At 43.4% G+C, this 17,150-nt stretch overlaps 1 protein-coding gene across 1 annotated transcript; it reads right to left on the reverse strand.

The window, feature by feature from the left end:
* Window positions 1-11,554: 11,554 nt before the first annotated feature.
* On the reverse strand, window positions 11,555-13,538 carry LOC132883799 (trypsin-2-like). The gene is made up of 6 exons (XM_060917821.1): window positions 13,499-13,538; window positions 12,656-12,806; window positions 12,319-12,569; window positions 11,912-12,048; window positions 11,715-11,816; window positions 11,555-11,602 (listed from the first exon to the last, which is right to left on the reverse strand). Exons 1-6 carry the CDS (start codon window positions 13,536-13,538, stop codon window positions 11,555-11,557), a joined length of 729 nt encoding a protein of 242 aa, XP_060773804.1.
* Between the last annotated feature and the right edge of the window lie 3,612 nt (window positions 13,539-17,150).

Raw genomic sequence — 17,150 nt, forward strand, 5'->3', positions numbered from 1 at the left:
GCTACCACCACACCGGCCATATGACTGCATAATTGACTTACTACCAGGTATGTCACCACCACATGTTTGTATTTACCCTCTGTCCCAGAAGGAGCATGTTGCTATGGAGGAGTATATTCAGGAGGCCCTCAAACAGGGATATATACATCCTTCCAAGTCCCCTGCTTCTGCTGGTTTCTTTTTTGTGGAAAAACGAGGAGGTGGTCTAAGGCTGATTATAAAGGTCTCAACCAGGTTACTGTTAAATACCCCTATCCTCTTCCATTAGTCCCTGTGGCGCTTGAGCAACTCTGCTCCCATACTCCAGCGTCCTGACTCTACTAAGCCATTCATCGGTGAAGTGGATGCATCTGATACTGGAGTTGGGGCTATTCTTTCCCAATGCTTTGGGGAGAAACACAAGCTACACCCAGTAGCCTTCTTTTCTAAGAAATTCTTCTCAGCAGAAAGGAATTATGACATGGGGAACAGAGAACTCCTCGCTATCAAATTAGCCCTCAAGGAGTGGTGGCACTGGTTAGAGGGAGCTACTCACCCCTTCACAATCCTCACGGATCACAAGAATTTGGAGTATCTCAAGAAAGCCAAGAGATTAAATCCATGTCAGGCTAGGTGGGCATTGTTCTTCACCAGGTTTGACTTCACAATTTTATTCCGTCCAGGTTCCAAGAACACTAAAGCAGACATGCTGTCTAGGGTGTTTGGTCCATCCCTCCAAGACTCAGTATCTCACAATGTCCTTCCTACACAGTGCTTTGTACGATCCATCACCTGGGAACTGGACAAAGAAATAAGGAAGTCACAGCCACAAAACTGTCCTATTCATCTCCCACCTGGCCTTCTCTACATACCCACATACCTTCGCAGCCAACTCATCACCTGGGCACATGCATCTCCTGCCACTGGTCATCCGGGCAGTCAACACACATACCAAATGCTGAAAAATAAGTATTGGTGGGAGAACATGCTCACATAAGTCAACCAGTTTATCACTTAATGTTCTGAATGTGCCCAAGCTAAAGTCCTGAGAACCCCCCCCACCTCCCAGGCAAATTATGCCCCCTCCAGATTCCCCAGAGACCCTGGTCACACTTAGGGCCTCTGCATGCTCTTGCTACAAGGCTTTCACGGATAGCTTTTCGCAGACAGTTGTAATTTATCGTTGAGCGGGGAGTAATAGGCATGTGCGATGTTATTCACCACCACAACGCAAGGGGGCGCAAAGTCACGAAATCGCTAGGAGTAGTTGGTGGGTGTGGTTAGTGGAGTGTTTATCCTCCGGTTACTTATAATGACTAGAACTGGAGTCATATAGATGTACGTACTTCCTCACTTCCTTGATCAACCGCTCTTCGTGCTGCTCCATCTTCGCTCGTGCTTTTAAAAATGGTGGTCGTGAAAACAAACCAAACCGGGAAAGTAGGGAAGTGGAAGTGCGTGTACAGCGGATGTAGAGTGGACCAATCAGAGCCCTCTTGTCTGCGATGCTGTCTGCGAGGCTTCTGCGGTGGTCACAATTTTTGGGAGGTGCGCGAAGAACGTCTGCGAAGGTAGGGGGGCTACGCAGATGGCATCTGCAACGCCGTCTGCGAGGACTGCATTGTCAGCATAAATTGGCCTTTAGCCATTGACTTCATCACGGACCTCCCTCGTTCTCAAGTAAACACCACCATAATGGTAACCATCGACAGATTTTCTAAAGCACTTAAACTCATCCCATTGTCAGGCATCCCCACAGCTGCTCAAACCACAGAACTGCTGTTTCAACAAGTCTTCAGATATTATGGCTTTCCCGAGGATATAGTCAGTGACCGGGGCCCTCAATTCACTTCACAATTCTGGACTAGCTTCATGGACAGGTTGGGAGTATCGGTAAGCCTCATGTCAAGCTATCACCCCCAGTCTAATGGCCAAGTAGAGAGAGCAAATCAAGAAATCGGTTGTTTCCTAAGAATCTACTGCATGCATAACCAGGGGGACTGGGCATGCTTCCTTCCTTGGGCCAAGTATGCACAAAACTCACTCAAACACTCAGTCACCCAGTTAACACCGTTTCAGTGCATACTCGGTTACCAACCGCCCTTGTTCCCCTGGGATGACACTCCTAGCCAGGTACAAGCGGTTGACAACTGGTTCAGATGCAGTCAAGCTGTCTGGGAAGAGGTTCATCAGTGTCTTGTAACAGTTTGCGCCAAGTAAAAGGAGTGTGATGGCCGGCCCTGCAGCCACACATTGTTAAAAGGCAAGGCGCTGTAGTTGCACTCTCCCTTGCACCATATTTCCTTTGTTTTGTTACATTTTTGCACATTTAGTTATCATTTATTTGACTCCCATTTAACATTACACACTGTTTTATTCAGTTACCGTCACAACTATCTGGCATACACTTTACATAACATACACGCGAGACATTAAACAAACAAACAATTAGCACGCAACACTGATGTCTCAGTTTACACTTTATTTAGTGGTTCATACTTAAGTTACAGCTACGTGCACATAATTGTTCTTTTGAGTTCCGTTACTTACATTTTGTGTTTCTGAGTTTATTTAAGTTATCGTGGTGTTGGTGGAGAAATCCCCGGTGTGAAGCAGCTGCGGCTCCCAACTTCCTCCTGGCGTCATCCGGGCAAAGGGCTTCCTGTTGGTACCGCTTCACGTTAAGAGTCCGGTGGCGTGGTCCAACTCCTCGGGAACGTCATGGGGGAATAGGAAGTGCAGTGTTGTTGGAATTATATTGTTTATTTGTTATTGACGTTAAATATAATTATTTTGATTTAGAAAATTGTTTACTTACCTTTGTCTTTGTTTTTGGCTGGCCTTTGTCCGTGTCGGAGGAGTGTTGTTGACTGTGGTTGGTCTTTGTCTTCCCTGTGTGTCTCCATGGGCTGGCCAGCCAGGTATATGTATCCCTTCAGTGTTTCATTTGGGGAGTCAGTTTTTTTGAGTTCAGTCACGTTTTTGTTTAGCTCCTTAATTTACTTTAAGTTCTCTTATGTTGACCTTTTTTATAGGCCTAGAACTCTTTTAGTTGAATTTGGTTTTTATTTTCTTTTGTTGTTTGGACGTTTAAAGCTTTTGGAAAAAAAAAAATTTGAAATTGGATTTGGAAGCACTGTCTCTCTCTGCTTGCCGCTCGGTCTCCCACACATGGTGTCAGAAGTGGGATCAAGCAGTAAGAGAGTACAGTTTTCCCTCCCTATTATTATTATTATTATTATTATTATTACTTTTTTTTTCTTCCCAACAACTTCCTGTCTCCCTGGGATGCCTTCAAGAGGAAGAGGGAGAGGTCGGATAAGGGCACAAGAACTAGGAGCAACAGCGACCCAAGACCACGCAGAGACCGGGGAGGAAGAGGATAACAGTGGAACTGGGGAGAAGCAAGAGGACCCTGAGGCGAGCAATGGCAGCCGTGAACCAACCATCTCAGACCTGGTGGGCATTCTTCATGCAAATATGGCCCAGCAGAAGGAACAGGAGGCAAGGAGGGACAGGGACGCAGACCATCAGTGGCGAACCATCAAGGACCTCCAAGATCGGTTCCAAGACCTATTCCAGACCCTCCATGATCAACCCACCACAGGCCCAGGTAAAGCTCAAGAGGAACACCAGAAGTGCAAGCCAGAAGCAGGGAAGTCAAAGCGAAAGCAGTGGGCCAACTACCAACAGCCCTTGTCAGCACCTTGGAGGCAGGCCCACCACCAGTGGTCAGACACCTCAGAGGAGGAGGAGGATCATCACACTGCTACTGCATGTCGGCATGGAGACCAGGACAGGTCAGACCATCCCAGTCAGACTCTTCACCCAAAGTTATTGAAGCTAACGGATGAAGACGACATCAAACACTTTCTAATCGCATTTGAAAGAATCGCTAGAGCCTGTCGGTGGCCCAGAGCTGACTGGTCTTTTTATCCGATTCCTCTTCTGACTGGCAAGGCCCGAGGTGCTTACGTGCACATGGACGTCTGTGACTCGGAAGACTACAGCAAGGTAAAGGCAGCCATTTTAGAAAAGTATGACGTCAATGCTGAATCTTACAGGCTGAAGTTCCGTGGCCTTGAGGTTGACCCTGATGAAAGCCCCAAGGAACTCTACGTCTGGCTTAAAGAACTCTATAACAAGTGGATTCTGCCTCAAAAGAAAAGTGTAGAGGAAGTTGGTGAGCAGATAATCCTTGAACAATACCTACGTATGGTAGCCCCGGATCTGCAAGTTTGGCTGAAGGAGCATGGCCCAAAGTCTGCCTCGGAGGCTGCTACACTGGCTTCCACATACGTGTCTGCTAGGAGGAAAGATCAGCCCTGGAGCTTCTTGTCCTGGAAGAACGGCCGAGATGCCCAGAGACCAACTCAACACAGTCCCCCTTCAAGACCACCTGTGCGTGCTGGTAGGCCTCAAAACAGGTTTTATGGCTCAGGTCTGAGCAGAAGACCACTAATCTGCTACCTGTGTGGAGAGGAGGGCCATGCAAAGCCAGCCTGCCCAAAGAACCCAGCAAAGCTGACTCAACTCTGCTGCATACCCAAGAAGGAACCATCATTGGGTGTGACCAACCAGTCCCTGCAGCTCAGGTCAGTCATGGTGAATGGGAGGACGGCAACGGCTCTTCTTGACATGGGTAGTGACCAGACCCTCATCCAGCCACACTATGTCCAGCCAAGCCAGGTGAACAGGTTCGACACAGTGTCCATCCGATGTGTCCATGGAGATAAGAAACCTATACCAACTGCTGATGTCTACATAAAAGTACAAGAACAAACGTACCTGATAACTGTTGGAGTGGCAGGAAACTTACCTTATGATGTCATTCTGGGCTGTGATTTTCCTGTGTTGCTGGATCTGCTGCAGCCAATGGCAACCTGCAACTCTGTCATCACCCGCTCCCAAGCCAAGTTGGTGGAAGACCCATCTCCCACTCTAAGTGCCTTCCCCTTTTTTCAACGCAGACATCGAGGTACTGCCTGGGAAGCTGCGAAAATCACGCCGACAGAAGAGGAGGGAGAAGTTGGCTGGAATGCCAGAGCAATCCACTGTGAGGGGAATTCCGGAACCTCCAGTTGATGTGCAACTGCCTGGTGACATTGGCAAGAAACAAAGAGAAGATCCTGGCCTGGGTGAGATGCTCCGGATGGCGGAGTCTATAGAGGACACAGAGGTTGGAAAGGAGCAGTTTGTGCTGAAGAAGGGGGTGCTTTATCAGTGTCAGGGCAATGTGGAATGGCTGGTAGTGCCAAAAGAAGTCCATGAGCTGGTGGTAGGCTTGGGACATGCTATTCCCTGGGCTGGCCACCTGGGCAAACACAAGACCAGAGCTCGCATCGGCAAGCACTTCTTCTGGCCTGGAATGAGAGCTGATGTGGAGCGGCTGTGCAAAAGCTGCCCTGAATGTCAAAAGACTGCCTTGAGAGCTCCCTGTAAAGTACCTCTGCAGCCATTACCCCTCATCACTACACCATTTGAACGCTTGGGGATGGACATTGTGGGCCCGGTGGAGAAGAGCAGCTCTGGGAACCGCTTCATGTTGGTGATTACTGACTATGCCATGAGATACCCAGAGGTCTTCCCCCTGAAGTCAGTGAAGGCGAGACGTGTGGCATCTTGTCTAGTGCAATTCTTTTCTCGCGTTGGATTTCCAAAAGAGATTCTAACGGATCAAGGCACAAATTTCATGTCCACCTTACTGAAGCAAGTGTACCAGCTCCTGGGCATTAGGAGCCTTCGAACGACACCCTACCATCCCCAAACAGATGGTCTCACTGAACGCTTCAATCAGACTCTGAAGCAAATGTTGAGGAAGTTTGTCAATGAGATGGCTTCTGATTGGGACCAATGGCTACCCTTCCTCCTCTTTGCTTACAGGGAAGTACCCCAGGCCTCGACTGGCTTTTCTCCTTTTGAGCTTTTGTATGGATATGAGGTTAGGGGGCCCCTATCACTCCTAAAAGAAATCTGGGAGGGAGATGAGGGGAGGGGGGAGCCTGTTAATGTTGCTGCTTATGTCTTGCAGATGCGTGAGAGACTGCAGAAGATGTCCACCCTGGCACAGGAGCACATGGCCCAAGCACAGCAAGGACAGAAGGCCTGGTATGATCGAACAACTCGCCAGCGCAGCTTTGCACCAGGTCAGAAGTTCCTGGTTATGCTACCTAGTAATGAGAGCAAGCTACTCGCTAAGTGGCAAGGGCCATATGTGGTCCAAGAAAAGATTGGGCCTACTACTTACCATGTCTCAGTCCCAGGGCAGTGTCGATCCAGTAGAGTCCTGCATGTCAATCTGTTGAAAGAATGGGTGTCTAGACCTGGAAAAGAAGCAAAGTCAATGTTCATCAGATGAGTGGTGGAAGAAGATGATGATGAAGAACAATACTTACCCCAGATGGTGTCATTGGACCTGGACCTTCAGCACCTGTCGGAAGACAAACAGCAGGAGGTGAGAGCTCTATGTAGTCCCAATGTTTTTTCTGAAGTGCCTGGACTGTCACATATTGTGTCTCATGACATTGTCCTTAAGCAAGATGCTTCAGTGCGACGCATGAGCTATCGTGTTCCTGAGCGGCTGTTGGGTCCCCTGAAGGAGGAAGTGGACCAGATGCTTTCCCTCGGCATCATCGAGCCATCCAAGAGTGAGTGGTGCCACCCAGTGGTGTTAGTGCCAAAGAAAGATGGCTCAATTCGGTTTTGCATTGACTTTCGTTATCTTAACTCGGTCTCCAAGTTTGATTCTTACCCAACACCCAGGATTGACGAACTGATCGACCGCCTTGGGAAAGCCCGCTACCTAACCACCATCGACCTCAGCAAAGGCTATTGGCAGATAGCGCTCACTAAAAGATCCTGCGAGCTGACAGCATTCCGAACACCATGGGGCCTTTTCCAATTCAAAGTCCTCCCATTTGGCCTTCATGGGGCACCTGCCTCATTCCAAAGACTAATGGATCAGGTATTGAATGGCTTGTCAGAGTTTGCAGGGGGTTATCTTGATGATGTTGTGATTTACAGTGAGTCCTGGGAGCAACATCTGGAACATCTGCAGACTGTCTTCACACGGCTCCGGGAAGCGGGGCTGACCATCAATCCTGGTAAATGCTCTTTTTCCAAAGCAGAAATTGAATACCTTGGCTTTGTCATAGGAAACGGCCAGGTCAGGCCCCAGGTAGCCAAGGTGGAAGCCATTAACAACTGCCCTCTGCCTCGAACCAAAAAACAGCTGAGGTCCTTCCTTGGTATGGCTGGCTTTTATAACCGCTTCATCCCCAATTTTTCCTCTAGAGCTGCCGTGCTGACTGACATGGTGGGTTCCCGGTGCCCCGTTCAAGTGCGGTGGACCCCAGAAACACAGGCCGCTTTCCATGATCTACAGCAAGCTTTGAGTAACACTCCTGTTCTTTTCAGTCCAGACATTGAGCAGGAGTTTGTGCTGCAAACAGATGCATCGGAAAGGGGGCTTGGTGCAGTCTTGCTCCAGGGACCACCGGATGACCGTCGCCCCATTGCTTTCATAAGCAGGAAGCTGTTTCCATGTGAGTCACGCTATTCAACAATAGAAAAGGAATGTTTAGCTGTCAAATGGGCTCTGGACTCCCTTAGATATTACCTTCTTGGACGGCAATTCATCCTGGAGACGGACCACAAGGCTCTGGCCTGGATGCAGAAGATGAAGGACACAAACAGCAGAGTCACCCGCTGGTACCTGGCCATGCAGCCCTTTAGCTTCACCATTCGTCATGTCCCGGGTCCGGTCAACGTGACTGCAGACTACCTCTCTCGCTGTTCCAGCGTCACTTCAGAAGGGGGGAGGATGTGATGGCCGGCCCTGCAGCCGCACATTGTTAAAAGGCAAGGCGCTGTAGTTGCACTCTCCCTTGCACCATATTTCCTTTGTTTTGTTACATTTTTGCACATTTAGTTATCATTTATTTGACTCCCATTTAACATTACACACTGTTTTATTCAGTTACCGTCACAACTATCTGGCATACACTTTACATAACATACACACGAGACATTAAACAAACAAACAATTAGCACGCAACACTGATGTCTCAGTTTACACTTTATTTAGTGGTTCATACTTAAGTTACAGCTACGTGCACATAATTGTTCTTTTGAGTTCCGTTACTTACATTTTGTGTTTCTGAGTTTATTTAAGTTATCGTGGTGTTGGTGGAGAAATCCCCGGTGTGAAGCAGCTGCGGCTCCCAACTTCCTCCTGGCGTCATCCGGGCAAAGGGCTTCCTGTTGGTACCACTTCACGTTAAGAGTCCGGTGGCATGGTCCAACTCCTCGGGAACGTCATGGGGGAATAGGAAGTGCAGTGTTGTTGGAATTATATTGTTTATTTGTTATTGACGTTAAATATAATTATTTTGATTTAGAAAATTATGTTTACTTACCTTTGTCTTTGTTTTTGGCTGGCCTTTGTCCGTGTTGGAGGAGTGTTGTTGACTGTGGTTGGTCTTTGTCTTCCCTGTGTGTCTCCATGGGCTGGCCAGCCAGGTATATGTATCCCTTCAGTGTTTCATTTGGGGAGTCAGTTTTTTTGAGTTCAGTCACGTTTTGTTTAGCTCCTTAATTTACTTTAAGTTCTCTTATGTTGACCTTTTTTATAGGCCTAGAACTCTTTTAGTTGAATTTGGTTTTTATTTTCTTTTGTTGTTTGGACGTTTAAAACTTTTGGAAAAAAAATAAATTTGAAATTGGATTTGGAAGCACTGTCTTTCTCTGCTTGCCGCTCGGTCTCCCACAAGGAGTATGTGGATAAGCATAGAGGAGAGACTCTAAACTTTTCCCCTGGTGACAGAGTTTGGGTAGCAACAAAGAACCTATGAGAACACAACACCTGTAGAAAACTTCAGCCACGTTACATCGGGCCATTCAAGGTAATACATCACATTTAATGAAGTAGCATATCATCTTGAACTTCCCCCACATAACCGAATATCTCCCACCTTCCATGTAGCACATCTAAAACCTGCTATCCCGGGACCTTTTGCCAGCAACACTCCGGCCCAGGAGCATCCCACACTCAAGCTCGAGGGAGAGCCTATGTACCAGGTAAATAAGATCCTTGACTCAAGACGAAGAGGAGGCCAAGTCGAGGACCTGATGGACTGGGAGGGATATGGACCCGAGGAACAAAGTTTGGTCAGGGCCAAGGACATCCTAGATTTCCTGTTAAAACAAGAATTTCACACCCAGCACCCCAACAAACCAGCATCCAGAGGCAGGGGTCATCCAAGAAAAAAGGTAGCTCCCAGAGGTAGCTCCTCAGGGGGGTTCTGTCAGTAAACCCGCTGAGAGTAAACAAACATGGACACTTTGAACTACAACTCTCAAGATTCACAGCGCCCTCTGTCCTCCCTCATACTGAAAGTCAGCTGTCTCTCATTTCCTCAATTACCTGGTCACCTATTTAAGCTCCCCTAAATAACACTCCAGTGTGAAGTATCATTCTGTCTTTCCAGTTCATGCCAAGCCTTGTTTCTTCTGACTGTCTCATGTTTATTCTGACCCTTTTGCTATTTCTCTCACATTTTTGCTCTTGCCTTATCTACTCTGTGTTGTTCGCCTATTGCCTAACCCTTGCTTGTTTACCAACGCTGATTCCTGTCCCTCACTTTGTCAGTCTGCATCCCGCTCTCCTCTGCGCATACATCTGTGCCTGCATTTTAACATAAAGTTAAACAATACTGTGTTGAAAGGATCCTCAGTATGAACACCAGAAAATATTTTAATTATTATTTGTGTTTTTAGGTTTAAATATATAGACCTGTGTGTGGTTTTTTTTTTTTTTTTTTTTTAAATATAAAAAGTAAGAACAGTCATCTTAAGGGTGTCCATGCAATATCATGCACAAGTGAATGTATTCGATGGTCAATCCAATATACTGTATTTACATGCATTTTTGCACTATTTTCCCAACTATTAGTAACAGGGTTGATTATTCTGTGGTTACACAGAATAAAAGTTTGACAATAAGGCATCATGCTGTCCACAGTGGAATTCCTCCCAATTATGTTATTTCCTCAAAATCACAAGAAAATTAAAGAACACATTTTTTAAAGGAGCGTTTTAACATATTAGTGTTTCACTGTAGGGCGACATGGTGGTATAGTGGTTAGCACTGTCGCCTCACAGCAAGAAGGTTCTGGGTTCGAGTCCAGCAGCCGACAGGGGCCTTTCTATGTGGAGCTTGCATGTTCTCCCCGTGTCTGCATGGGTTTCCTCCAGGTGCTCTGGTTTTCCCCATAGTTCAAAGACATGCGATTAGGTTAACATGGGGCAGCCTTGGGCTGAAGTGCCCTTGAGCAAGGCACTTAACCATATGCTCCCTGGGTGCTGTAACATAGTTGTCCACTGCTCTGAGTATTTGTGTGTGTTCATGGCTTCAGATGAGTTAAATGCAGAGGTTAAATTTCACTGTGTGCTTGAGTGTACATGTGACAAATAAACTACTTCTTGAAAGTGAAGCTAACAGAGGCATAGATTTGTTTTGAAATGTGCTGGGGGAAAAGGAAACCTCATGTGATCAATTTTAAATCAAGTGTTTTCACTGAAAGTATTCCTTAAGTGTTTTAACTCATCTGTATTCAACAGTATCAGTGACTTTTGAATTGAAACATGTCAATTCAACTAGTGTATCATTCATTTCTATTGTGAGTACTTTTGTATAAGATTTTTGGACTGCACTTTGAGAAAGCAGTATCGAATGCTATACAAGATGGAAAGAACTGGATGCCATAAGAGAATTTTGTTTACACTGTATTGTTTGGCATGTTATTGGTTACACGTCAGCTGTATTTTGAACAATATTACTAAGAATTCAAGAACATTATTCCAAGTTTGATTGAACCTGCAGAAGAAATGTTAAGTTTCATCAAAATGCTTCTGGGTATAGAACTGGAGACATCTCTTAGTCCACCAACCAATTCGTGTTGTTCTGACATATACCACTGCAGATATGTACCATGTGTTTAACTAGAGATCATGGGAGGACTGAGTACTAGCTATGTCTTTTCCCCATCATCTGTGGCTTTGGCTGCGATAAATACCCATGAACTCTTTTTATCTGTGTCATGACACAAATGCGTGTTAAGTATAAACCAGGTTTAACAATGAAGTGCACAATATGTCATTGAAATTGTGTGCTTTACATTTTTCAACAGTTTACAGATTTATTGCCAGAAAAATCTGATTTATTGAGTCAGCGTTTTTGTAGTTGTTGCCCTCCAGGGCTTAGACTAGTAAGGAACAACAAAGTTTATGTAATATCTATGCAAAGCATGACCTTATTCTGTCAGCAGTTTGTACTTTCTAGAGAAAAATGACTATGCTAATTAAAAACCTAACTTACTGGAACCACAAGTAGGCTATCGGTTCATTCATCTGTTATTCATTATTGAAAAGAGGATTATAGTGCATGAACATGTTTTAAGAAAAAAAGTCAAATTTCCAAATGAAGTCAAACAGGATAGTTTTATTGCTTCAGGAAGACGTTTATTTTAATATAATGCTGGTGTTGGATTTCACAGTACGTTGCTGCATTGCAGATTTAATTGTTGGCAATTGTCTGGGTAATCCAGTTGGTGAAAATGCAAACCTGGAGGCAGAATGATGCAGATTAATGAGGCAGATTATTTGTGTAAAAGAGACATTTGCTGTCTATGCTATAGATTGTATCTAATATTACAACAGACAGCACTTGATTTTACCTTTGTATAGACACCAGGGTGATCCTTCTCAGCACAGCCATAGCCCCAAGACACAATACCTTGCAGCTGACCATTGCACACCACAGGGCCACCAGAGTCACCCTGAATAAGGGAGAGTTAACATTTTATTGTTATTAGGCCAAAAATATAAATATGGTCCCCTTTGCTTTCCACTTTACTCTCATATTTCACTTTACCTGGCAAGAGTCCTTGCCTCCCTCCAGGTAGCCAGCACAGAACATGGCATTAGTGATCATACCAGGGTAAGAGTTGTTACAATCCCTTTCAGAGAGAATAGGGACCTCCAGACACTGCAGCTTGTTGCGATCAGCAGCTGCAAGCAAGTTTCCAAAATGAGTCAACATAAGTAAAGAGCATTCAAACAGGAATATATTATTTACAATCCAAAACACATATAGGAAGCAATTAGGAAAGAAGTTCTGAAAAATTGCTTTCGAAGCAATGAAAACCAGTCAGTGTTGCAATACTTCCACACAATGTTGTCATATCTTAATGCATTTTAGACATAAAACTCCTACTTGTAGTTTTCAATTGCATTTTAACATCAAATTGTCTTGGGCTAATGATCAAAGTGTGTACTCACTGGGGCTCATGGTGTTTCCCCATCCAGAGACCCGGCACATGGTACCCGCAGGGGGGCAGCTCGTGGGCAGGGCCACAGGCTGCACATAGCTGTTCAGGGTAGCAGGTCGACTCAGCTTGATAAGCATGATGTCATTGTCAATGTTCCAGGAGTCATAGTTGGGATTGACGATGACACGGGAGGAGGAGATGAACTGCTCATGACCCTCATCAACGTTGAGGTAGTGTTCACCCAAACGAACCTCTATACGACTAGAGATGGGAGGGAAATGGTTCTGTGTTCAAGAGGTGTATTTTTCATCATGACTAATTAATTAATCATAACATAAATCACTTACGATTTGGAGCAGTGAGCAGCAGACACAACCCAGTTCTGATTGATCAGAGAACCACCACAGAAGTGATAGCCGGAGTTCAGAGACACTTGCCAGGGCTGGGAGTGGGGTTGGCACTCATACCCTCCAACAATCTTGTCATCCTCCAGAGCAACTGCATGCAAAAAAAAAATATATATATATATGAGTGATTCTACGCTTATGGGTACTGAAATGGGGACATGAACTTATTTTTAAAAATTCACCTAAAACCATTTCTTTTTTTACCATCAGGTCACAAAACATGTAATCTTTAATGAATGATATGTTAAAAGATAACTTTAATTTTCTGAGATGTAATAAAAACATATTTATATGCCAAAGTCAGAACGTAACAGAAGTGTTGTGGACATATATATTCTCAATTTTAACAATGTAGAATTACTTTTTGAAACATAGGAAGGTGATGTTTTAGCAAATATAATTAATAAACATGTGTAGTAGAATAAACATACACATTCTTTCAATAAGATTAACATGGTATATAGCTAGATTATAATTAATTTGTAACAGACGCGAGATGGACAATCGTAACAGAAGTAATGTAACAGACATCATTTTGGAACTCATAGGCTTGACTTTGGCATATAAATATGTTTTTATTACATCTCAGAAAATGAAAGTTATCTTTTAACATATCATTCATTAAAGATTACATATTTTGTGACCTGATGGTAAAAAAAGAAATCGTTTTAGGTGAATAAGTTCATGTCCCCATTTCAGTACCCATAAGTGTGGAATCACTCATATATATATATATATAATTGTGCTCAGCATCTGTAAAAAAAAAAGCAGCTTTATACTTACAACAAGCTCCTACAAGCAAAAGCAGTACCAGAGACCTCATGATGGCTATTGATCACCTATGATGGGGATCTCACTTCACATTACTATTTATGCCAAACAGTAGTCCTGTGTGGACCAATCAAAAATTGAAACTAAAAAATAATCTAAAGTCTGATAAGTGACTCTGTAAATGAATTATTTTTGGCCAAAAATAACTTGGTCACTCTCAGTAACTGGTCAGGGTCATGGGGGAGCTGGAGCCAAGCTTGGGATTGAACTGGAAATCCTGGAACCCTTTACCTAAGTCACCACCAAGCCACTTCCTAAAAAGAAAAATAAGGAATATTTAGTCAATTTTTCTAACTTCCTTTTTTCTTGAAAATCATTATACTTTTTTTCCTTTGTTCAATCGTGTTGTTCACTCTGCTAATGTAAACAGTTCATTTCACTCATTCTAAGGCCATGATCTAACTATTCTTCCCAGAGACAATACAGTGCAAACAACAACATTAAAACCTCATTAAATTATCATTTAGATTTTTATTTAAATTAGACATAGTAATTTATTAGTGTATTAACTGATCATTATCTATCTATCTATCTATCTATCTATCTATCTATCTATCTATCTATCTATCTATCTATGGTATATACCATATATATAATATATATATGTAGGGTGGGGCTGGTGTGTGTGTATATATATATATATATATATATATAAATAAAACTTTGCTTATGATTAAGATATGTGCAAAAAGGGACAGATAATTTCAGTTCAAGAAAGTCTCGAGTTCTTCATACAACCCCGATTCCAAAAAAGTTGGGACAAAGTACAAATTGTAAATAAAAACGGAATGCAATAATTTACAAATCTCGAAAACTGATATTGTATTCACAATAGAACATAGACAACATATCAAATGTCGAAAGTGAGACATTTTGAAATTTCATGCCAAATATTGGCTTATTTGAAATTTCATGACAGCACCACATCTCAAAAAAATTGGGACAGGGGCAATAAGAGGCTGGAAAAGTTAAAGGTACGAAAAAGGAACAGCTGGAGGACCAAATTGCAACTCATTAGGTCAATTGGCAATAGGTCATTAACATGACTGGGTATAAAAAGAGCATCTTGGAGTGGCAGCGGCTCTCAGAAGTAAAGATGGGAAGAGGATCACCAATTCCCCTAATTCTGCGCCAACAAATAGTGGAGCAATATCAGAAAGGAGTTCGACAGTGTAAAATTGCAAAGAGTTTGAACATATCATCATCTACAGTGCATAATATCATCAAAAGATTCAGAGAATCTGGAAGAATCTCTGTGCTTAAGGGTCAAGGCCGGAAAACCATACTGGGTGCCCGTGATCTTCGGGCCCTTAGATGGCACTGCATCACATACAGGCATGTTTCTGTATTGGAAATCACAAAATGGGCTCAGGAATATTTCCAGAGAACATTATCTGTGAACGCAATTCACCGTGCCATCCGCCGTTGCCAGCTAAAACTCTATACTTCAAAGAAGAAGCCGTATCTAAACATGATCCAGAAGCGCAGACGTCTTCTCTGGGCCAAGGCTCATTTAAAATGGACTGTGGCAAAGTGGAAAACTGTTCTGTGGTCAGACGAATCAAAATTTGAAGTTCTTTATGGAAATCAGGGACGCCGTGTCATTCGGACTAAAGAGGAGAAGGACGACCCAAGTTGTTATCAGCGCTCAGTTCAGAAGCCTGCATCTCTGATGGTATGGGGTTGCATTAGTGCGTGTGGCATGGGCAGCTTACACATCTGGAAAGACATCATCAATGCTGAAAGGTATATCCAGGGTCTAGAGCAACATATGCTCCCATCCAGACGACGTCTCTTTCAGGGAAGACCTTGCATTTTCCAACATGACAATGCCAAACCACATACTGCATCAATTACAGCATCATGGCTGCGTAGAAGAAGGGTCCAGGTACTGAACTGGCCAGCCTGCTGTCCAGATCTTTCACCCATAGAAAACATTTGGCGCATCATAAAACGGAAGATACGACAAAAAAGACCTAAGACAGTTGAGCAACTAGAATCCTACATTAGACAATAATGGGTTAACATTCCTATCCCTAAACTTGAGCAACTTGTCTCCTCAGTCCCCAGACGTTTACGTAAAGAGAAAAGGGGATGTCTCACAGTGGCAAACATGGCCTTGCCCCAACTTTTCGAAGATGTGTTGTTGTCATGAAATTTAAAATCACCTAATTTTTCTCTTTAAATGATACATTTTCTCAGTTTAAACATTTGATATGTCATCTATGTTCTATTCTGAATAAAATATGGAATTTTGAAACTTCCACATCATTGCATTCCGTTTTTATTTACAATTTGTACTTTGTCCCAACTTTTTTGGAATCGGGGTTGTACTTGATAATGTCCAGATTTCATGAGGAAGGGTTTTTTTTTCCAGGCTACTACACATACTATACCCTTAATGGAAATTACATTAAAACTAATTCATATAATTCATTTATTGTGTAGGGTTATTTATTTATTTATTTATTTATTTATATGTTTTTCCATTTAATACAAAGTCTATACATGCTGAGCTGTGTACTGAACAGAACAGCACAGTGTGGGATGGTTAACTCATTTTCCAGTTGTTGGTCTGATAATCTCTATAACCTTCAGTAAGTTTTCCAGCTGGGAGCCTTTCAGTCTCTTAACAGGTGACTGGTCAGATTCCAGGGATTCAAGCCCCACCACTGCCAAGCTGCCACTGTTGGGCCTTGGAGCAAGACCTGTCACACTGTGTTCAATGGATGCCCCTGTGCTCTCATAAGAACCCTCTTCTTATGTTTCAGAAAACTGGATGAATTATTTACTTATTTATTTATTCATCATGTCCTTGCTTCTTACAATTCATTTTTTTGTATGTCGAATTGTAATCTGGGCTTTTAAGAGGGAAAAGTATTATTACTAAAAAGAAGAAAACCTTTATTTGTGGCATATACAGTACATTACTTTGCTAGCAATGTCACCCTGTGATGGACAAGATCAGCAGACAACTGCTAGCTTCTCATGAGGATAATGACTATACAACACCCGCAAACAAAGTGGCACCTGAATCACCTTCCAGAAATACTTCACAAATACTTCATATATCAAGCCAAGTCAAAGTCCCTCTCATGCCAGGATCTGGTTTTCCCCAGCAGCCTCCTGTCCTAGTACTAACCAGCTTTTTGAGGCGTATGTGTGCGGCACTGATCTCCATTTCCATAGCCCTCGGCCTCTCACCTATACAGCTAGGGTTACAGCAGGGGGCTAGTCCTCTGGTAACCGTGATAGTTTGACTTCCCCACTTGCATCTGTATTGTAGTGTGCCTTGCCAGACGGTAGTAGGGACCATTTTTATAATGGTCTTTGGTATGACCCGACCACAAGTAGAACTTGCGATCTCCCAATCGAGAGGCGGACACGCTAACCACTAGGCCAACTCATGGTATACTTCATATATAAATGCATTTAATGTATTTCAGGCTGGAATTTTCCTTAAAGTACAGGATTATAGTGATTTGATATTTATAAAATAAAATCACGCTGAAAGAACAGGATAGTTTTATTCCTTCATGAAGTTTTATTTGCATATTTTGGTGTTGGATTTCACAATATGTTATTACATTGTATAAAGAGGGCT

The sequence above is a fragment of the Neoarius graeffei genome, chromosome 3 (genome assembly GCF_027579695.1).
Source record: "Neoarius graeffei isolate fNeoGra1 chromosome 3, fNeoGra1.pri, whole genome shotgun sequence".
In the NCBI taxonomy this organism is placed as follows: Eukaryota; Metazoa; Chordata; class Actinopteri; order Siluriformes; family Ariidae; genus Neoarius; species Neoarius graeffei.